The sequence below is a fragment of the Athene cunicularia genome, assembly GCF_003259725.1.
Source record: "Athene cunicularia isolate RWA chromosome 1 unlocalized genomic scaffold, athCun1 chr1_part2, whole genome shotgun sequence".
In the NCBI taxonomy this organism is placed as follows: domain Eukaryota; kingdom Metazoa; phylum Chordata; class Aves; order Strigiformes; family Strigidae; genus Athene; species Athene cunicularia.
The window spans coordinates 73,297,121-73,320,741 of record NW_020799092.1 but is presented as its reverse complement, the minus strand read 5'-3'; the positions used below and the strand labels follow the sequence as shown (position 1 = coordinate 73,320,741).

At 38.1% G+C, this 23,621-nt stretch overlaps 1 protein-coding gene across 1 annotated transcript in view; it reads left to right on the top strand.

Moving 5' to 3' along the window:
* The window catches only part of SEMA3E (semaphorin 3E), a 149,886-nt gene that overhangs the window by 60,760 nt on the left and 65,505 nt on the right, over window positions 1–23,621 (top strand). The window contains exon 2 of the mRNA XM_026868556.1: window positions 14,054–14,214. Coding sequence (XP_026724357.1) covers window positions 14,054–14,214 — 161 coding nt within the window. The remainder of the gene's footprint in view (window positions 1–14,053; window positions 14,215–23,621) is intronic.

The window sequence follows — 23,621 nt, the reverse complement described above, 5'->3', positions numbered from 1 at the left end:
TTTCTTTCTTTCCTATTACTGTTTTTTTCCTCCTTTATTCTTTTTTTTTTCAAAGCAAGTACAGACAGTTGTACTTTGTTATAACAACTTTCTTTTCCATTGCTTCCAACAACGGAAAATGGGGAGAGAATCTTTTATACTTATCTTACACTCAACTTGAACAATTTTTAAGATTACAAAAGATGCAACGAAGACTGGTTTTGTTTGGTTTTCTTGTGATACAAATATAACACACATCATGGCCCATTTGGTCTCCTAGTGCCATCCATCCACTGGTACATTGTTTATGCAACAGTTAGATTGAGAAATATATCCCTCTGTGAGAGAGCCTGTTGAAATCATAAACTGTTTATATATATGATATTTATGTGAATAAAGCTGGCATAAATAAACTAGATATATTGCCTTTATATCTACACAAATGAGCATTTTCTAATACTTTTCCTGCTTTTTGCTTTTCTCTATAAAGAAAGCTGTCCCACTGCCTTCAGACCAGACACTATTTTATAATATTCTACAAAGGTCAGAATAGAAAAAGTATTCCTGATTCTTTAATTCTGAAAGAGAAAAAAAATGCCTTGAACTTCAGTTAAACTTATATAGTAAGTGGCAGAACTACTTAAGTGTAATATTTTCCTGTAAGGTATTAATGAAATATAATATAAACAATTAAATAGCTTTCAGTTAAATAATAAATGTTTAGGACCTATTCATTCCAATGTGTACTCTCTTGTGACACTTTGATTAATCTATTATTCTGTGACAAACTATTTCACACAGTTCATTCTGTCCTTTTTACATGTTTTCCATAGTATCAGGAATGGAGAATTGTATCCTGATGGATAAATCCTGTGCAATATTGCAGTATGTATTACAAAATTAACTTGTCCTCCGACAGTCCCATGCTCATAAATAATGTGCAGAATACAATTTTCTGTTTCTATTGTATTATAAACAAAAAAATATGCTGTCAGATTCATTATTATGTTACACGGGATATATAGTACTAATATAAATAACATCTTCAATTTTGTCAAATTTATATTGAAGATAATTTTGGAAATAACCTTCATATCTCAAAAGTCAATATTTAGCAATTCTCTTGTAACCCCATAAAAGTTTCCTGAATGTTGTCTTCTATGTGTCTTTTTTTCTGTATCTCTTTACATCTCTACATACTACTATGAAAAATCCATAGCAGTTAAGCCAATTAAATACTCTTTCTTCAAAAGCTCTTTTTGTTTTAGAGGTAGATAAATTTATTAAAGACTAAAACTTTTATCTAAAGAATAACAGTAGGTGTTTTAAAAGCATCCAGAATTTATATGGATCCTGACTTTGGTTTTGGTAGGTTTTTTTCCTCTATGAAACATTATTAATTTTTTTTTCATTGATTAATATTTTCTAAAAAATACCACAATATTTATGTGTCTTAAATTAAGTCTTCTATTTTGTTCAAGAACATTTAATTTTGAAATGTTAGTTGACTTATAATAAAGAGATGACACTGCTTTCAACAAAATAAAAATGTAAAATTTTCAAAATAGTTCTGTCACATCAATGTGAACATAGAAGGCTTTTTCAATGTTTGAAAATGTTCTGTATTTGAAAATTTTATTCCAGTTTGGGATGGAAACATATTTCAAAGTCTTTAAAAATTCTTTTAGTGACAGAAAAATGTTCCCTCCCAGTTCTAATACCTCGTGTGTATTCTGCTCCCATTTTTTTCTGAGGACAAACTCTCATCACAGCATAGTAGCCTTGTGAGTCACCCATTGGACTTACACACAAAATGTGAAGTGTCCAACAGTTACATACAGACTTCCTGAATGACCATTGCAAATCATGTAGAGCTAAATCCAAACCCTTAAGAATTTTGTGAAGACTGAAATCATAATTCTCTCATTTTCCCCATCTTCATAATGGAAAATCTTTCCTTCTTCTTTCTTTGTTTTTTGTTTTTTGCTGGTTTTTTTTTTTGTGTGTGTGTGTGTGTGTGTGTGGGGGGGTGTTTGTTTTTGTTTTTGCTGTGTTTTCCAGTTACATCGCAGATTCCTAGACACAAGTATCGTCCAGGGCTGTATATATTTGGAGTGCTGAGCAGTACATAATCTAGTAATGAATGGTGTCCCTCAAGGGACTGGACCAATACTATTTAATATCTTCATCAACAACATAGACGGCGGGATGGAGTGCACCCTCAGCAAATTTGTGGATAACACTGAGTTGAGTGGTGCAGCTGATATACATGAGGGACAGGATGCCATCTGGAGGAACCTTGACAAGCTGGAGGAGCGAGGTCCAACAAGGCCAAGTGCAAGGTCCTGCACATGATCAGGGAAATCTCTGATATGAATACAGACTGGGTGATGAATAGATCGAGAGCATCCCTGTGGAGAAGGATTTGGGGTTGGGGATACTGGTGGTTGAAAAATTAGACATGAGCTGTCAATGTACACTTGCAGCCCAGAAAGACAATCATAGCCTGGGCTGCATGAAAATAGGTGTGGCGAGCAGGTCAAGGGAGGTGATTCTCCCGTTTTACTTCACTCTCATGAGACCTCACCTGGAGTACTGAGTCCAGCTCTGGGGCACCCAACATAAGAAGGACATAGTCCTACTTAAGTGGGTCCAGAGGAGGGCCACACACAAAAAAAAAACAAAACAAAAAAACCAAAAAAAAAACAAACCAAAAAACCAACCCAACCAAAAAAACAGAGGGCTAGAACACTTCTCCTGTGAGGACATGCTGAGACAGTTGGAGTTGTTCAGCCTGAAGAAGAGAAGGATCTGGGGAGACATAGCAGCTTTCCAGTAATTAAGGGGACTGATAAGAAAGACAGAGGAAGACTTTTTACCAGGGGCTGTAGCTATATGACAAGGAGTAATTATTTTAAACTGAAAGTGGGTTTATTTAGAATAAACAAACAAAAAAAAAAATTATGATGAGGGTGCTGAGACACTGGAACAGGTTGCCCAGAGAAGTTGTGGATGCCCCTTCCCTGGAGGTGTTCAAGGCCAGGCTGGATGGGGCTTTGAGCAGCTTTGTCTAGTGAAATATGTCCCTGCCTATGGCTAGGAGGTTGGACTAGATGATCTTTAAGGTGCTTTCCAACCCAAACCTCTCTATGATTCTATGATCTGATCCCTAGAGCACTATGGGCTTCTTCCCAACATTCTATTATACAGAAATGAATCAATTTTATGAACACAATCCATTATAAGTCTATAATTCTAAACAGCAGTCCTTGTGAGAAATAAAGGTTATTAATGAAATTATCTCGTTCTACCTACCATAAAGTCAGCTATAAGAAGAAAAGACAGGCTGACCCCAAAATATCTGAAGGTATGCACCAATACTAGACCAAGATGAAGGCGAATTTCTAAAGGTACAGTGAAGAAAAAACTAATGGAGGATGAACATCCCATAAGTGTATGGTGTTGATATACACTATTCAGAATGAATCAGGACAGAGTCATGCTGAGATAATGTTTCATTTTGAAGGAGGAAGTGGTGTAGGGTTTTTTATGGTTACCATTAGGTCAAATGAGGATATAGAGATGTTACTTGTAATTTAGGGAGATTGTTTCTTCCCCTTACATGTAGATTTCTCTGCAGTCTGACAGGGCTTTTATTACCTTTGGGTATTTTTCTAAAAGCATCTGAAGGTTTTAGGACCACAGATTACAGCAGAAATTCAGTAGGGTCTATTGTCTGACCCTGTTAGATGATAGATTTACCATGAGAAAAGATAATGTTTATGAAAAATGTACAATGAAAAATTTAGAATAAACTTCTAAACAAGCACTAGAATTTCCCCGATGTCTTGCAATATCTGCCAGAAACAAATGAAGAGGTGCGCAGGGGGGAGGAAGAAGGACGAGGATGGGTGAAGATATCTGTGAAGGTTTAAGGATAATATGCAGTGGTGCATAATACAATTCATAACAGTTATGTGACCATTAATATCTGACTAATATTGACTTTTGATCTCCATTTACACTACTTAAGATCAGCTCTGTTGAGTTCTATAGGCTCAAAAGTCAAGTGGCAGAAGTATGTCTCTGGTTTTGACTACTAATATTTGCAAAGCATGATTGAGTCTGAGGGGTTTCAAATATATCCTGAGTTATTCAAATAAAGCTTTTTTTCTGTATCTTTCTTCCAAGGCATAGGCATACTGGGGGAGAAACAGTAGAGACAACAAAGATCCTTAAAGACAGTTATTTCTATGTAGTGCCCTTCATTGAAGTGCTTAAAATTGCAAACGTTGACCAAGTACAACCTTAGTTTATGTATAGAAGACATTTTAGGGTGGAATTAATTTACATTTAACTAAGTATCTAAAACTTAATAGACTTCCTTAAAACTTGGAGTATAGAAATTACTACTTTTAGATTGTACGTATTTAGATTATTTTCTAAAGGAGTTTTAAAACGCCATTTTGAAATGCCTCTCTATCTTGTTCTGATAGCAAAGAACTGTGTAAATATCTGAAACTAGACACCTGACTTTCACCAAAACAAAAGCTGAATATGACATATCCCACCTACATAGAAGAGCTTAACTTAATTCATAAAAATCTATCTCATAATAAAAAAAGATAACATAAGTAAAATAAAGTCAAGAAACAGACCTTTGATATATTCAGTTTTCATTAATATTTAAGAGTATTTGGGAGATATAAAGAAAACCGGGATCAAATCACAGATGTGTTAGTGCTAGATAACTCAAACTAGGTAGGTCTTCTGAAGACACTGATGTTTAATAGCTGAATACTTGACTTCTTTCTGTGAATTAAATCTTTCCAGAGGAGCTATTAACGTTCAGTTAAAGAGAACAGGCTTTGGGTAACAGTGTACTCATTTCTACATAAATCCATTCACTGCTGTTTAGAGTTCTTGTTCTCGGTAAAACTTTGGTTTATTTCAGTGTGTGAGAAGTAGCAAATCTTTCTAAACTCACCTATGGAATATTATCTCAAACTCTGCATTTGCTGTGAATAATTGATTTAGCAGAAAAATATACCTTGAAAGTTTCTTTTCATCTTTTTAGCTATTTCCATCTTAATTTTCCCTCTGCCTTTTGCTTTTCTTACAATGCCTCCTTTCTCCACCGTTCTGTTTTTTATCACAACGATGATTCCAGATAGCCTTACGTATACTGTCAATCACATGCCATCCTGCCCAGGAGCATATGTCCCTGAAAATCACACGGGATAGCTCATTTTTATCCATCTTTTTCAAAGGAAATTAAATTTAACAGTCATTTTGAATAGCATAAAACCCTGACTTCTGGCATCTTCATTTTAAATGAAAGCACCAGATTCTCTTTCTGTCAAAACACTGCATCTTTTCGTAGGAAGAATTCTACCCTTCCCAGACTGGTGTGGTAATAAGCATGTAGTATGTGGTACACCTTAATAAATCAAGTCCTTAAGGGACTGGACTGTCTGTGTTTCATCAGAAGAGGCCTGCGATTATCTGAACCATATGTATCTCCTAAAACTTTAGTTTTAGAAGTCGATTCTTTCACTTGTTAACACTATATATATAAAAATATATATAAAGATATTGAATGTAATGTAAAACATTTTCTGAGAGCATAATTTAAAGGAGACATTTCTTTGTATGATGATTTCATTAGAAATATATTGGATGGAGTAGATAATGTTCTCATGGATGCTTGTGTCATCCTTAGACTGGAATAATTTCATATCATAAATTTCCAATTTATATTTCTGCTGTAATGTTGTTACAGACAAACATTTTTGAACTTTCTATTATATATTATAGATGTAGAAAAGAAATAAATCTAACATTAAAAATATTTGTTATCCACAACATCATTATCACTTATTATCCCATACTCAAAATGCATTATTAAAGAGATAAGGATCATTAGAGTTTGAAGTCACTAGAGAATTGTAGGCACCCACATTACACTGGTTTAATGTTGCTCACATGAATAAACATCAACCCTACCTTGGACTTAGACCTAGGGTAACAGCAATTGTATTATGTAATTTTTCATAAGCAATGAATATGGTTTAATATTTTCTACCACAACCATATTTTTGAACTGCATTACCAGATAACACTTTGGGGATGTATGTAGCTTTTCTGAGGAAGATCACACTGGAAAGCTAAACAAATTTATTTGCTAACACCCTAATTAATAAAAAAAAAAAATCCATCACTCGGCAAGCAATATCCAGCTAAAAGGAAAATTATATGGAATAAATATAGAAAGTTTAATTTAAAATATTTGAAAATAAATGTTGACTGAATTATTATTATTAAATATTAAATATTATCATTAATAGCATGCTCTGAATGTGTGGAAGAAATTATCCTTTAAATACAAGTTTAAGATTGGAATTATGAAGATTTCCTCTCATTCTGAGTTGATTCCTGTCCATTGTTTCTCAGGTTCATAGAAAATATAGAAGGAAAACTATTATTCATATACTGTTTCACATCTATTTCATTTATATCGGTGGGATTATTTAGCTGAAAGTTAATGAATTTAACTGGGAAAAATGATAGATGAGTTCTGGATTAGGCTTTATATGAGAAGCCATAGTAGCCTACTACTGCTGTAATGAAAGTCAACAGTAAGATCCAGAAATTGACAGGGTCATGCATATTACTGTGTCAGAAAATGATGATCAGGGGCTGGAGCACCTGAGGACAGGCTGAGAGACTTGGAGTTGTTCAGCCTAGAGAAGGCTCCAGGGAGATCTTATAGCAGCTTTCCAGTACTTAAAGGGGCTACAGGAGAGATGGAGAGGGACTTTATCAGAAAGTGTAGTGATAATATGAGGGGTAGTGGTTTTAAGATGAAAAAGAATAGATTTTGATTAGCTATGAGGAAGAAATTCTTTCTTGTGAGGGTGGTAAGACATTGAAACAGGTTGCCCAGAGAGTTTCATATGCCCCCTCCCTGGCAGGGTTCAAGGCCAGGTTGGACGGGGCTTTGAGCAACCTGGGCTAGTGGAAGGTGTCCCTGCCCATGGTTTTTAAGGTCCTTTCCAACCCAAAGCATTCTAAGATTCTGTTCTATGATACTATGAAAGAAATAGCACTTCAACATACGCTACTATTAAGCACTTACTGTAAATGTTTTCAGCTGATTTACAAAGAAGCATTCTTCTAATAATTCTTCAGAATACTTAATTCTTCTAGTCTGCAAATTCAAACTCATTACTAGGAAGGCTTGATTAAATACCAAAAATACAGAGGTTTTGTTACACGGCATTGAATTTCTTTTTAAACATTTCTAACATTAAATTGAATATTAGATAATTTTAATTGGACTGGCTTTTACTTCTAGAAATTGAACTTAGCATTACAGTAAACTCAACTTGTATGAAGATTATGTGTGGCTATTTTTAATTTGATGTATGCTGTGATGTTTCCAGCAAGAGCTAGAAACATTTGAAATACTATGTAAGCATACACTTTGGGTTTTTTTGGGTATGCAGCATATCAATACTATCAGTCCTGGTAAATTTGTAATGTTTATATTTGTTGTTTAGTAATTAAAACCAGATGAATTATAGTGGGACTGAGTATGTTATTTTGCCAGCAGGGAAGCAAAAATAGATATTTGCTAGCTGTGACAGAGTATATATATGGCACAGTATATATGTGACATATAATAATGTGAAATGGAAATATTAAGGATCAAGACATGAGCTAACATGATTAGCTGTTGTAAAGACTTTCAAATTCCACTGAAATTTTTCTGCCATAAAATGAGTAGAATTAGAAGAAACAAAAATATAACCTATGATTTATTACATGTTCCATTTAAAAAAAAAAAAAAAAAAAAAAGAAAAAAGAAGAGAGTTCTGTATTGCATACAGATTGAAAACATTCTTGTCTCCCCAAACCATACCTTTTAATTTCAGAAATTTTTGCCCTGTAATTTAAAAAAGACTCACAGGGAAAGTTCTTTGTTTGAAGTTTTCACTGTAATTTAAACTTCATCACTAGAGCCACACATTTGGAGGAAGAGCACCAAACAAGTAAAATTATTCATGGACTTTGCTGCATCAGCTCACTTCATGAAGCCAATTACAGTCTCCAAATATAGCTAGATAGCCAAATGCACCTGCTGTTAAGAGCAGAGGTTGAATCATGTGAGAGTAGTTATGGACTAATGGGTTTTTGCTTGTCATTACTAGAGTTTGCTTTCTGTCTTCTATCCTGCCAAGTTTCTGAGGCATCTGCCTGGCAGCCACACAGATAAAACTTCAAGCAGTGAAAGTTCATATTTCAGTCTCCCTCGCAGGCTTTTAAGTTTATCTCCTACTGGTTCATGTTCCCCAAATAAGATACTAAAAGATCTTAAGAACTGTGTTTTAAAAGTGTAGTGGCAACTTTCAGCGTTACTACTACCAAGTTTTTTTTAGTTAGTTTACTACTTGCAATTAATGCCTTTAAAGTTCTTGGCTCAGATTTTGCTAGCAAACCTCATGTAGCAGCAATGACTCCTGCCATCTCTGGACGGTTTACACTGTCCACTTTCCTATTGCTCAACTGGTTCAGTTGCTCACTGGTTCATCTGAATTAGCGTATCCTTCCACTACCTGGCAATCACTATCATGACCCTATAAATTTTTTTTGCAGCAAGATAGATGCCTGATGACTGTTAGTTCAAGAAAGTAAAACTTGCTAATGAGTTAGCTCCTATTCAGCAGCATAGTTTTTTTGAGGTGAGTTTTTTTTTTTTTTTTTTTTTTTTTTTTCCATAGGGAAGAAAATTTCTGCCTTCTGTTACCAATTTTATACGGAATATTGCCAGTTAGAGGAGGTCTTAACCTTGTCAGAAAGATCCAACTACTTGTAAGATTATATTTTTGTCCTTGTGATGGATGACTCTTTAGAGTACCTTTGAATATGCCTTAACCTGGTGGTTTAAACCTGGTGATTTAAAACTGAAAGACACTTGCAATGCCTTACTACTAACCTATATTTTTTACACTGTCACAGATATTTGAGGTTCTTCCCCATTCTTCTTTTTGGCTTTCCTCCTTTTTGTTTCTTGTCACATGTCATCAGATTTTGGTTATCACTTGGCAGCTCTATAGCAAAAAGCCAAATTAATTACAATTACATAAGGCTCACCAAATTAAAACTTATTTCACTGTAATGTTTACATTCCGGGACTATGATGATAATGGAAACATCAAATGTCATTCAGGTGTTCACATTATCTAGACTTTATATCTGTGGCCTTTTACATTATTGATGAAGACAGAAGGCAACCCTAGTCATTACCTCTTCCTGTAAAGCAGCACTGAAATGTCCACCTTGTGTACTCAACGTGCCCAAAGTGCCTGACTCATTTGTCAGTGCTCTGCATCTGGAAAACATCTTTGCCGGAAGAATGTTCTGCAGTATGTAGTAGTGTGGGAGGTGAGACTATATTTCTGTAGAATTTAAAAGAGGAACCAAAGATTTTTATGAGGGCAAAAAAGGGCAAAGGCAATAGACTTGTGCAATTGTGATGATGTAATGCTATGAAAAACAGAGCAGAGCAACATCAGCTTTGTCACTCCCTGAGGGAAAAAAATAAATCTTTAGTGATATTTGTCTACATTCAAGGTTCAAAGTTCTGTCTTACTCACTACGTGCTTAATTTGTGAGAACCTGTTATAAATGAAATCCCACTATACTCTGGCTGTTGTAGAGCAGCAACAAGGGTTTTGCATTTAATGTCCTAAGCATATGCTGGTTATCAAACACCTGTATTTGTAAAATATAAAAGTAACATAATAAAAGGGTAACAAGTAATTTTTTTTTCTTTGTAGTAGAAGTGACAGATAAACCTTCAGGTTTGTTCTTGGCATTTAAAACAGCAAAAATTAAGATTTGTTCTCTTTTGAAATGTAATCTAGCAGTCCAGATTTGCTTTAAGGCTTTAACAGGTAAGTGAAGGGATATGTAAATATTGAAGCAGTCTTTCCTTTGCTGAGTAAAAGTGTTTGTACTGTAATGGTGTGGGTTTAGTTATGGTGTTGAGCTTTCAGATTAAAATGGCACAATACTATAGTACAAAAGTTGAATAACATTTTCTCAAATTTGGGGATCAGTACATCAAGGCGACTTGAAGCTCTGTTTTTAGCCAAAGATGGGAATGGGTCTTTTCTCTTGCGTCCTGTATGTTGAGCAAAACCAGTATATTCTCCCTGAACAATTCATCCTCTTTCTCTTGCCTTTTATTTCTATACACAATATCTTTGTAGAAGAAGGACTTTTTGTCGCAAAAATCTGTGGAAACTCATTAAAAGCAAGGATTTTAGCTGAAATCTTTAGATATTCCCAGGTGAGAGAGGAGATGAGGTTTTCTAGTCCATGTGTTAGAACAGTATATATATACTCTATCCAGTAACTGTTTAATATAAAATGCAGACTGTTTTGAGCACTAAAGCCAGAACTTCTTGCCCAGAAAAGCAATTTCGCTACTAAATTAGAGTCATTCTACTGCTTGTTCACTCTTCCTGAAGCTTGAATATTTTGTTGCAGAGCCCCAACAGGAAATGGAGAAAGCATCCATCCTTCCCTACCAATTTTGTAACTAATAGCTTGTGATTAGACCTCTTTATGGAGAGAGAATGATCTGGGTTTCAATCCATTTAGAAAAGGAAATTGAACTCATGTCTGCTATTTCTCAGGTGACTGATTTAGCCACTAGAATATTTTTAAAACTTTAGGCAGCACTGTATTTCCTCTTGCCAGGTTCTTGAAGAAAATTTCAGTTGCACCTGATCTTGTAAGTACGTTAGATGTGCTCATCACAAATGTAGGTGTTAAATCCTAGTATTAGGTAGAAGAACAACCTCTTTTTGAGTTAAACTCAAATTCAGGCATGATCTAGAAACTGAATTTTTCAAATAAATGGTGTAAACATCAGCAGGAACGCAACTCTTGACACCTTGAGGAGACTATAGTCTCAAGGTGACCCTTGCAAACATCAACTTCTTCAAGGTAAATAATAGTAGATTTGGGGGAAAGTTGCTTTAAGCTTTGAATTTAAGTGTTTCACTCCCCATTGTGCCTTGATTTCAGTGACTGAGGGTATCTCAACACTGCAAAGTACAATGATCCATGAACTAACAGTTCACTAAACGAGTGTGAAGGCTGTGCTACTGGTGGCTGCAGCAGCTCAAGTCTGAAAGCAGTACAGCTGCATAAATGTAGTGCTATATTGCAGCCCACCAGCTTTGCTGAAGGGGCATAGCGCTACATGAATGAAGTTCTACTGCTTCAAAGCCTGGGTCGTTTACACCAAGCCAGATCATGGTGAGATTCACTTGCCTAGACATGGTACTATTTTAGACTCCCAGATATGCAACCCATTCTCCTGACATTCAGAAGGTGATTTGCCTATTTGCCTACGCTATCCTAATATCTCAGTTATCCTACAGTGTCCAGAAACTCTCGCACCTTTCGAAGGAACTACATAATACTAGTACATTTGTGTTTTGGTAACAAAATTGCTCCCCGGGTCCCACTGCTTGGTGTTTTCCAACCCTTCCAGATGTCAGGTTCACCTCTATGCTTTTCCCTAAGCCCACAGCAAAAACATGCCTATATAGTTTTGCTGGAGGTAGTCCTAGAAATATGTCCTTACAAGTTTTATCTTGAGAGGTGTTTAATATTCTCAACCTTCATTTAAGACAATGAGGGCTGCAGGTGTACTTGGCAGGACTGAGTCTTATAGGAGTAGTTACCAGTGTAGATGATCAGGTAGATGACTGTTCATTGTGCCTTGTGTTCTCATTGAGAACACATCAGTGATATCTCTGATCTATGTAAAGAAACACTGTCTCATTTATGAAAAATTTGCCTTCAGGGCAACATGGAAATAAATCAGGGGAAGCGACCACAGTATCCTTTTGTGACTTGTATATAACTAGAATTTAAAATGTAATTCTTTTAACTCCAAGACTGACTCAAAAATAAAATATATTGGATGTTTTATATTCTTGAAAATAAAAAGTGGCTTTATTTAGGACAAGAAGTATATTTCTAGTTCTGCTTTCATTCCATTTCTAATCTGATCACAGACAAGCAGTGTTCTTCTGAAACAGCAATCTGATGAATTTGCTTGGTGAGAGAATGCTATGCAGTTCTGTGCTGAGTGTATCACTGTCAAAGAATGTGTATATGTTCACTGTCCAGTATGCAAAACTTAGACAAAAAAGACTCATTCTGCTCATTGTGATGCTCTTCTATATGACTTAGTTTTCACATTAGTTAAGTGAAGCCAATCACACTCAGGTACAAAGTGTTTTGATCGCTACTGTTAAGAAATGTTAAGAAAGCCTAGATGTTAACATTATTCTGCAAATCCGTGTAATAAATAGATTCTTTTTTGAACATAGCTCAGGAAAGAAATCAGTTCTGAGGATGAATTTCTAGTATGACTCCGTTGATAGAAATTTTATCCTCTAGGGAAACAGCTTTCAGACAGTGTCTGTAGACTTGAATCATAACTAGTCAACAAATGGAACAAAACATATTTATGTTATTAAATTCCCTTATCATCACCCATACAATATAGATAATCATTTAAAAGAAAAAGAAATTGTAGCAATTTGTTGGATTAAAATAATGTCCTCATTGAATCCTGAATTTCTTGCTTTGGCTCAAAATATTTATTCTTTTCTATACTTTAGGATATAAGTAAGGTATCCCATAAGGAAAATTGACCTCTTTTTGTGGGCGAGGTAAATTCAAATTCAAATATAGAATTCAAGTGTCATTGGTTTGGAACACCCTTTTCTCAAGGAACACAGGACAAATTTTTAATCACGATTATGAATTTTGGTGGTTTAATATTTGGGTACATTGTGAGGCTGCATTCTCAAGTTAAAGATATACATCAATTTCTGAAAATCACAGCAAATATGGATGGCATATATGTCATCCCAAGCAGATGCCATAGTCATAGACCTGTGTGAGGACTTTCTCTGACATGTAGGACCAGTCCCCTTGCAGAAGACCAGCTGTGTCCCCTGTGTGGCTGACAAGGTGCTGCATGGACGAACTGCTGGTGTGGCACACAAGCTGGAGCCTCCACCCCAAACTGGATAGGAGCCCATTTGTTGGACAAATTATGCTTAGGGATAGCTGTGAGGATAAGCTGAAAGGAACTTAGTTGCTTTTGTTTCTTTAAAATAAACCAACTCACCACAGTATAGACATAGGAACACAGTTCCTCTCCCATACTCCCAGCTCTGCCGATTTGGAGACCGTCCTGAAGTACTCTTTGTAATGACTTCTTCTGATGGTTCCTGACAGCAAAATGGTTTTCAGCTCCCCTGGCCTGCTGTGAGCCAGGCTGTGCTCTGCACCATCTGCTCGAGAGTGCAGAAAGACCCCCGTGCTTTCCTCTCTCCTCCTTCCTGAGGCCTGATTCCAAATTTCTGCAACATTACCTGGGATGAATTTCCCTTTCTCTGTGGAAGTGACTTCAGCCTGGATTATGTGCAGCTAAGCCCCAGTTTCCCTTATCTGGTCAGCATATTTCTTGACAAAATCAGTAATCACTTGGAAAATAATGAATATGCTTTTTACAGATTTCATACTGTTCTCACTGAATTTAGAGGCAAAACCAGAACAATGCCATATGCATAGTAAAAACCTGCAGTTTGACATGCCTGAGGGAAAGACAAGAAGACAATTTCCAGAAATTAAAAAAAAAATTTCCATCAGTTCATTCATCTTTCCCCATTTGCAGTTAATGTCCGAAGCAGTGTATTTTCCCTTTTCAGAAAATGTTAAGGAGAAAACTTATTTTCCCCCATCCCCATTGAGCACAAACATTAGGATGTAAAGATTCATACACAAACCTCCTGGAGAGCTGGCTCATTTTGAAAATTGTTCACAGGTGTTTTGTGTCTCTTACTCAAAGATTATATGATTAGCATTTTAATGTCCCACAACTTCTTCTCCAGTTCCCTGGGAGGATATGAAAATGAAGCCATGAAAGCTAAGCTGTTTGGTATTTATCACGCACACTCTGTTTGTATTTCAGAGCTCTGGGATTTAAACAGGACGTCAGTCTTTCATAGCCCATTTGGATATCTTGGTCTTCATATAATGCTGCTGGATGAGTATCAAGAGCGACTGTTCGTGGGAGGAAGAGACCTCTTGTATTCCCTCAGTTTGGATCGAATCAGCGACAACTACAGAGAGGTGGAGTAAAAAGCTATATATTAGTCATTTCATGTCATAATGTGTAGCACAGACTATCAGAGTTTGTATGCCTGGAAATGAGATAATGGAGTTTTTGTAGATGTCTTGTGCAAAAACTTTAAGGTCATGTTTATATTTAAGAAAAATACACTAATTAACACTTTTTTTCCCAATAATAAGCCATACAGGTCACTCTAGGTGAAGAGATCTGAGGGGCATATAGCTGTTTCTCACTTTTTTCCAACACGTTTACAGGTGTTAGAACATCTCACACTTTGTGCATACCTGATTTCTATATCTCTGCTATATTGTCAAGGAATAATTTCTCCCTGGTATTTGTGGGGGACTTTTCCACAGCAGAAGAGAAAATGTAAAAAAAAAAAAAAAGAAATTAGTACATAAACTATAAGAGGTTTTCAGTAGCAGCATAAACCATGCAGCTAATTTTTAACCTTCTTTAAAAACTGAATTTTTCACTATTTTGAGCCAGAAGTGCTATTAAGTAGTGACTGAAAGTGGCTTTTGAATTCTACTCAATGGTCTGTGGGAGAAAGGTGCTTTAAGACATAATCTTACCAGAAAGTTCAGTACGTTGTAGAAACAACTGATCGGCAAACTAGACGCTGATGTGAGCCTTGGCTTCTTTGCTCACTTCTGCCCTTGTGTGAGAGACTGAGAGAGTTAATGCCTCAAACACTGTGTGAGCGGTGAGTGGGAGGTGGGTGGGGGGTGCAGGCTGCAGGCTCTCACGCCAGGCACAGGGGGTGTGCTGGAGGGAGCACAGTTCCATGTTACTGGGCAGAAAAACTCAGAGTTTATGTGGGGAAGGGGCTTCGCAACCACCCCCCCAGTGGCACCTGTGAAGATCGAGAGTTATGCAAGCTGAACAGTGTTTGAGAGCCGTGTAAGTCCTCAAGGGGCGTACTGAGCATACCAAGTAATGAGCATATGAAGCGAGACTAGAGGTGGGGACTAGAACCCAAACCCCACCCTCCGTCACCTCTCATGTAAATGAGCCCAGGAAAGCCTGCCCTTGCCCTCACCTTGCATGTAAATGAGTACAAGAGGATCTGCCCCCTCCTGTCTTGTATGCAAACAAAGCAAGGTATTTAAGGAGCAGTGAGCCACATCTCAGTGTGCACCCGCCACCATCACTGACAGGACCAGAAACTGGGCCAGAGATGTCGCTGGTGGTGGTTCGGATCTCTCCCTCTATTTTTCTCTTTCTCTCTCCCCCTTTCTTATATGCCATGGGCTGTTCAGCCCCTTTTTAAATAACAGGGTTTACTGTCTAATGTTGAAAACCGTTTACAGAACTGTATAGGGCTTAATAAGCTTTATGAAGGTTTAATTGGCATCTGTTAAAATATAGCTTCTGCCGTTAATAATTTTTCAATCAATCATTTGGTGTTATGTCACCTCAATTTAGCCCAGGTGTATCTCAAACATTGAATATTGGAGTGGGATGTTCAGGACATACCTCTCTGGCAATAACTGGCCTACCTGTTAAGAAATAAGTCCAGGTGCTCCTAGCCTCTCTAATCTTTGAGGACCAGCTAGAATACAAGGGGATTAATCTCTTACCAGATTAATTTGTCACCTTGAATGCAAGACCTTGACAGGTAGGACTGGAAGCATAGGGTGGTAAAGGAAGCTGGTAGGAGCATTGCTCCTGCATCGCCCATCTTGACTGTGGATAAACAGTGTCTTGAACTATTTCAGTGTTTTCCTTATATACTTGTAAAACTTTTCCCACTGTGTTTTGAAATATTTTAATTCATTCTCAAATTAATACATGAATGAAAAAGTGAGTAATAAAATAAAGCCCCTCTAGAGAAATACGATTTTTGTTGATGCCCATACTGCACTGACCACTGATGTTTCAAATTCTTTTCTTTCTGCCCTCTTGTTTTAAGTAAATATCACTATTTTCATACCAACACTCCGGTCAACGTTACCATAAACAGCCTTGCTTATCTCCAAGTATAATTAGCAAGTTTCACTACTGTGAACAGATTCAATATGCTTTATCCTTTTTATAAACTGTTTGGGAAAGGCAGTCCTAGATACGGGGAGATGAATATACTCAGGGAGGACTTCTGAGAATTTATCTACATTTTAAAAAGTATGATTTTTTTTTTAACTCCTCAGAGAGCAATGTTGCATACTGAGCTTTTTTCCTCCACAGTGAGATATGAGTTAGCTCTTTTTCCATTTGATAAAAATTATTAATATCCTGTGACAGCTCAGGGATATGAAAACTTTTAGGAAGCAGTAGTTTCTATAAAATAAGCTTTTTACCCCCTCTCTTTTTCCCCATTTGACAGTAAATCTGTATAAGGAAAAATGACAAGATAGAGCATTTTATGCTTCTGTCTAACCACCATTGTCCCATCTGGACACACTCTTGAATTCGTTGCTCTCCTTCTTGTTGTTTTTAGATGGAAGATCAGCTATTTACTCTGAAACCATGCTCTGTCTTGAGACCTGTGTGCAGAGTATGACAAATTAATGGAAGCTCTTCTTGCTTGCATGCCTGCTTTTATGATGTGCAAAAGATGAGAAACTGGAATAAATGGGGCTTGACCTAGCGTGTTTAGAAACATGACCTCACTGGGACTCCCTTGAATACAAATGTCATGATCCTTTCCTCTTTTCCCAGTGCTTGCTCAGTGCAGATCTCATTCAGTGAGAAACAGCTAGGGAAAACTGGATTGTCCTATCAGCAAAAATTAGAATGAGGCATTTCTGTTATATGAGAGCTTAATTACTGAGATACACTGGGAGAAGATCCTGGAATTGAGAGACTGGTTAATTCATTATTACCAAAGTTCTTCATTAATCTGACGTTAACTGTCTGTTGGTTAGCCTTTGACCTTTGCTTTCAGACCGAAGACTTTAGCTTAATTAGTCTAAAACACCAGTTATAATCTAGTGAAAGTATAGGAGTGGAGACAAGTTGCTGGGTTCTCTCTGGTAGCCAGGACGAGTCACTAGCTGAAAAAGAGATGTTTCATGAAGTTCGTAGTTTGGGGCAGATTCATATAGATCTTTTTCACCTTATGTGTTCTAGAGAACAGTTTATGTGTTTTAATTCATTGCCATCCCTTCCTTCACAATTCGCTACATAAATATGTTTTATAAAACCCAAACTATAACCCATTCCCAATTAGAGATGTATCCCTTCTACTGTAAAATGACCTAGTAATTCAGGTCTACTAAGCATATTAGAAGACCCCCAAAGAAAAAAAAACAAACAACAAATTAATGCTGAATTAACATGAAATGCTTTTGCATTGAGACCTACTGACTGCCAAAATACTCCAGCATTTAAAAAAAAACCCTCAAGTTGTGATGCATATGAGGTATGCATCCTATAAATCTGCATTTAATAGACTACATTTTTTCTTAAGGTTCAGTTCTCTTCAGCTCTCATATACAGAGCAGCACTCTGAAGGGTAGATTATAGATTTTTCATGGAAGCTATTAGCTGTTTATGCATATATCTAAGAACATTATTTTAGGCATATATTATCATCCTGACCACTTTTCATATCCAATAAAGAAAAGATAGATACAAAATGGGAAAAAACTTTCAGGGAATAAAAATACTACTGAATCCAGTGATTCAAGCTGAGCTCTCAACTGTGGCATTGAGCTTCCATGTCATCTTGGACAGTCTCACTTCTCCATTGGTCAAATTGTATTTCCATTTTTTTTTTTTTTTTTTTTTTTTTTTTTGGTGCTCTTCATATCTCTCCTTTCATATAATACACACAGAAATTTTCTTGCATGGAGTATTTAACATATTTTACCATAAGTTTTTGAAACAAATCTACCCATGCTCCTTGGTTTCTATATGAATACCCTAACAGTAACAGTAGCAAGAATGAGGAACAATATGAAATGTGGATATTTACAGAATATTACAGATATAGAAGTACTTGAAACCTTGTGTAAAGCCAAATCTTCAGAGGTACCACCTTTGTGACCTTTTCTTTCCCTAAGACACCACCAGAGTTTTGGAATCAAACTTTACACATATTTGGGATTTGATCCAAAGTCTTTAAGCCTTGTAATAATTTTCCACACTGATAGAGAACTTTCTTCGCTATCTTGAGCCAAATTTAATTTAAAAAGCATTTCAGTTCATTGTAATTGGTGTCAGAGCAGACCTTTGTTGACAGCAAACTTGAAGCAACACCAGTAGTTCATCACCACTGATCTAACAGCTCATAGAGAAGGATGACCTTTATTTTTACTTGTCATCTCTTGGTGGAGTTTAAAAACCTTCACTTCCTGTTTGTCCACAACCTTCTTACAGATACCTTTTTCTTCCAAGCTTCTGCTTCAGAGGGCTTATGAAGGCCTTGCTCTGAAAAGAAGCCTTCCTACTTCTGTAGATAGGCTTGTGCAGGCAGATTTCAGTGTGATGTTTCTGATCTCGTACAAGATAGCTCCAGATTAGGGTTTATGTGTCAGTTGCAATAAAGTACAGAGCTCTCATAATATACCCTGGCTTTAGTGAAGCTAGATGTATGTCCACTCTAGAGCTGGCTGAACACAAGTCTGCAAGAGCAGGGCTTGCTTGTATCTCATTGGAATACTGTGGAAATAGTACATATAAAAGTATATATCAAATGTAAAAAGTATATATAAAATATGTACATATTCCAAGTACATATAAAAGGAACGTACATATATCCAAACTGAAATGAGAAGCACACAGTTTAGCAGTGAGTTGGATTATCCATTGGAATTACCTCCCAAGAGGTAATGTGGTTATGTATTTGTTGATAAATATATATAATATCCATTCATAACCAGATATTTTTGCAGAATTTTTGCTTCAGCCAAACACAAGTTATGTGTTAATTAAGCACTATTTATTAATTTAAACCAGGGATGGGATAGTTGAATTCCTTAATTACTTAGTCATATACTAGTGTTAAGACTAGCTCACACAGTAGTTAATTTTGGTCTGAAGTGTTATGAAGCTCATATAATTTCTTGAAATTAGTTTTCAATAGATATGCCATCACGTTTTTTGAGGTTTGTTACTTAATAGGAAAACTGTTTGGAGACACTAATTAACATTCCAGCTCCAATTAAAGGGTTTTTCCCACATCTGAATTGCCTCAGTAGCCATTGTCTGTACTGCCTTATAATTACATTTTTCCCATGAGAAGTATATTTAAAAGTAGCTTTCCTCTGTCTTTTAAATACAGTGCTAAAATCCCATCATCCAGGTCTCAAAGATGACAAAATTATGGTGTAAAATGAAAAAATATAACTAAACAAGCATTTAAAAAAATTATTTTATAATAACCTGCAGAGGTGAAAAGTTTTTAAAAATTATGTCCAAGCCAATAATTATGTCAAGCATGCAACCCAATGAAATATATGTTAGTGTACTGTTATTCTAGTCTAGATGCACAGGAAAATTTCCCAACAATAGTTATTGACAGCTTGCCAAAAGATTATAATCCTGGCAAAGAATCAATTCAAAATTAAAGCTGGTATTTGTGATAACTCTTAAAGCATAAACATCCGGAAAAATAATATGTGTCAGGTTAGAGGCTATTATTGCAGGTGATGAATATCTGGATTTCCATGCAGTGCAAACATATCCTATGTTATGCTAGCTAAGTAAACCAGCAATAATTACACAAATATAATTAATAATTATGGTAAATACACCTTGGTAAAGTCTTGAGCTATCTATTACTATAGATTTCTTTGCAAATTATCATAACAGACCAAGCAGCTCTTCTCAGTTGTTTTAACAGAGCTAAGAAATCCTCAAGAAATTTTGAAGATTAAAACCAATAAAAAACTTTTTTTTATATTTTGCAGAACACTTTTTTTACTATAAAGATTTTTTACTACTGTGCTTAGACCCAAGATGCATACAAAATTAAATTTTGAAATTTGGTATGATAGCAAAATCTGATATGCAGAGGTTTTTTCAGTCTCTAGTCTAAAATAATCTTGAAGAGATTAAAATTTTAATGATCATTTATGTTAAGATTCAAACCTCGTAAGAGTTATGAGTCTTAAAAAATAATTTCTGGAGAGAAAACCTTCTTCAGAAGACTCGTGTGTATCACTAAAGTCATAATTCAGAGTCATTACTTCAGGCGACTAACATGGACTTGCATTAGAGGTAGGTAATTTACATCTACACCTCTGCACCACCTGCAGAAAAGGTACAGAGATGTTTGCCTTTCTTACACCTTCTGTTAGGCATCTTTTGCTAAAATAAGCCATTATAAGTATCCCAATAGGGAATACACAGAACCTGGACTTCATTTGGAGAAGGATTTGTGCAGGAGTCACTGGAAAGCAATACCTAGCAGCAGTGGTAGATACAGGGACAGAGAGTAGATCCTGTTATACATTAGCCTCTTGATTAGGTCAGCCTGCCGAGGAAGCAAAGCCCTCCATCTCCTCTGCAAGAGGTTTGTGCACACATCCACTGTTCATTAGAACATGGAACAGATCTTCCTGGAAGATTCATCAAAAACATTTAGAAGACAGGGGTGTGATTAAAGACAGGCAGCATGGCTTGACCAGGGATAAATCATACCTGACTAAACTAGTAGCCTTCTGTAAAGGAGTGACTACATCAGTGTACAAGGGAATAGCTACAAATGGCATCTACTTAGACTTCCGTAGAGCCTTTGATATGGTCCTCCACAACATTCTTACCTCTTAACTGAAGAGATATGGATTTGATGGATGAGATATTAGAGGGATAAGGAATTGGCTGCAGAGGGTCAAGGGAGGTGGTTCTCCCCCTCTATTCTGCTCTCCTGAGACCCTACCTTGAGTACTGCATCCAGGTCTGGTGTTCCCAGTAAAAGAAAGACATGGACCTGCTTGAGCAGGTCCAGAGGAGAGCCATGACAATGGTCAGAGGTGTGGAACATCTCTCCAGTGAGAGCTGGGGAGATCTTACTGCAGCCTTTCAATATATAAAGGGGGCTTATAAGAAAGACAGAGAATTTACCAGGGCCTGTAGTGACAGGACAAGAGATAAAGTTTTTAAATGAAAGAGGAGAGATTTAGATTAGATATAACAAATTTTTATGATTAAGTTGGTGGGACACTGGCACAGGGTTTGCAGATGAACTTGTGGCTCCAAGATTGGTGTTACCAGCACGGCTTTGGATTTTTCGGTGACAGGTTAGTATACAGGACACCAGAACGTTTGGCAGCAGATGGGATGCACCTGTCCCAGAGAGGGAAAAGGATCTTGGGGCAGGAGTTAGCTGGGCTCATGATCATGAAATAATAGACTTCTCTGTTCTTAGAGAGGCCAGGAGAGGGGACAGCAGAACTGACATCCTGGACTTCCAAAGGGCTGACTTTGACTTGTTTAAGCACTTGCTTGACAGAATTCCTTGGGAGACAGTCCTGAAGGCTGTAGGGGCCCAGGAAGGCTGGACACTCTTTAAGAAGGAAGTGTTAATGGCTCAGGAGCAGGCAGTCCCCAGGTGCTCTAAGAGAAGCTGACGCCAGAGAAGACCATCCTGGCTAAACAGGGAGCTTTGGCTGCAACTCAGGGAGAAAAGGAGAGTTTACAGACTTTGGAAGAAGGGGCTACCCACTCATGATGATTACAAAGATGCTGTGAGGCTATGCAGGGTGGAAATCAGCTAGAAATTAATCTGTCATCAGCAGTCAAAGATAACAAGAAATATTTCTGTAAGTACTTCACCAGCAAAAAGAAAGACCGGGGAGAGACTCCACCCCGTTAGATGCAGGAAACATGGCAACAAGTGATGAGGAAAAGACTGAGGTGCTTAATGCCTTCTTTGCCTCAGTCTCTAATAACAAGACTGGTTGTACTGAAGGAATCCAGCCTCCTCAGCCAGGAGACAGAGACTGGGAGAACGACCCCCCTGCAATCCAGGAGGAGACAGTCAGTGACCTGCTGCATCACATGGACACACACAAGTCTATGGGACCGAATGGGATACACCCATGGGTGCTGAAGGAGCTGGCTGGGGTGCTCGCCAACCTGCTTTCCATCATTTCCCAGTAGTCCTGGCTGACTGGGGAGGTCCCGACTGATTGGAAATTGGCCAATGTGATGCCCATCTATAAGGAGGGTTGGAAGGATGATCTGGGAAATTACAGGTCTGTCAGCTTGACTTCGGTGCCTGGGAAGCTGATGGAGCAGCTCATCCTGAGTGCCATCACACAACACGTGGGACAACCAGATGCTCAGGCCCAGACAGCATGGGTTTATGAAAGGCAGGTCCTGCCTGACAAACCTGATCTCCTTCTGGGACAAGGTGAGCCTCAATGGATGAGGGAAAGGCTGTGGATGTTGTTTACCTTGGCTTCAGTAAGGCCTTTGACACCGTTTCCCACAGCATTCTCCTGGTGAAACTGGCTGCTCGAGGCTTGGATGGGCACACGCTTTGCTGGGTAAAAAACTGTCTGGATGGCCGGGGCCAGAGAGTTGTGGTGAACGGAGTTAAATCCAGTTGGGGGCCGGTCACGAGTGGTGTCCCCCAGGGCTCGGTGTTGGGGCCACTCCTGTTTAACATCTTTATTGATGATCTGGACGAGGGGATCGAGTGCACCCTCAGTCAGTTTGCAGATGACACCCAGTTGGGTGGGAGTGTTGATCTGCTCGAGGGTGGGGAGGCTGCAGAGAGACCTGGACAGGCTGGAGCCATGGGCTGAGCCCAACTGGGGGAGTTTCAATAAGGGCAAATGCCGGGGGCTGCCCTTGGGCCACAACAACCCCCAGCAGCGCTACAGGCTTGGGGAGGAGTGGCTGGAGAGCTGCCAGTCAGAGAGGGACCTGGGCGGTTGATTGACAGCCAGCTGGACAGGAGCCAGCAGTGTGCTCAGGTGGACAAGAAGGCCAATGGCATCCTGGCTTGTGTCAGCAATAGCGTGGCCAGCAGGGACAGGGAAGGGATCTGAGCCCTGTACTGGGCACTGGTGAGGCCGCCCCTCGATTCCTGTGTTCAGTTTTGGGCCCCTCACTACAAAAAGGACATTGAATGACTCGAGCGTGTCCAGAGAAGGGAACGGAGCTGGTGCAGGGTCTGGAGCACAGGTCGTACGGGGAGCGGCTGAGGGAACTGGGGGGGTTTAGTCTGGAGAAGAGGAGGCTGAGGGGAGACCTCATCGCCCTCTACAGCTCCCTGACAGGAGGGTGCAGAGAGCTGGGGATGAGTCTCTCTAGGCTAATAGAAAGCGACAGGACAAGAGGGAATAGCCTCAAGTTGCGCCAGGGAAAGTTTAGACTGGATATTAGGAAGCATTTCTTTCCAGAAGGGGTTTTTGGGTGTTGGAATGGGCTGCCCGGGGAGGTGGTGGAGTCCCCATCCCTGGAGGGGTTTAAGCGTCAGGTCGACATAGCGCTGAGGGATCTGGTGTAG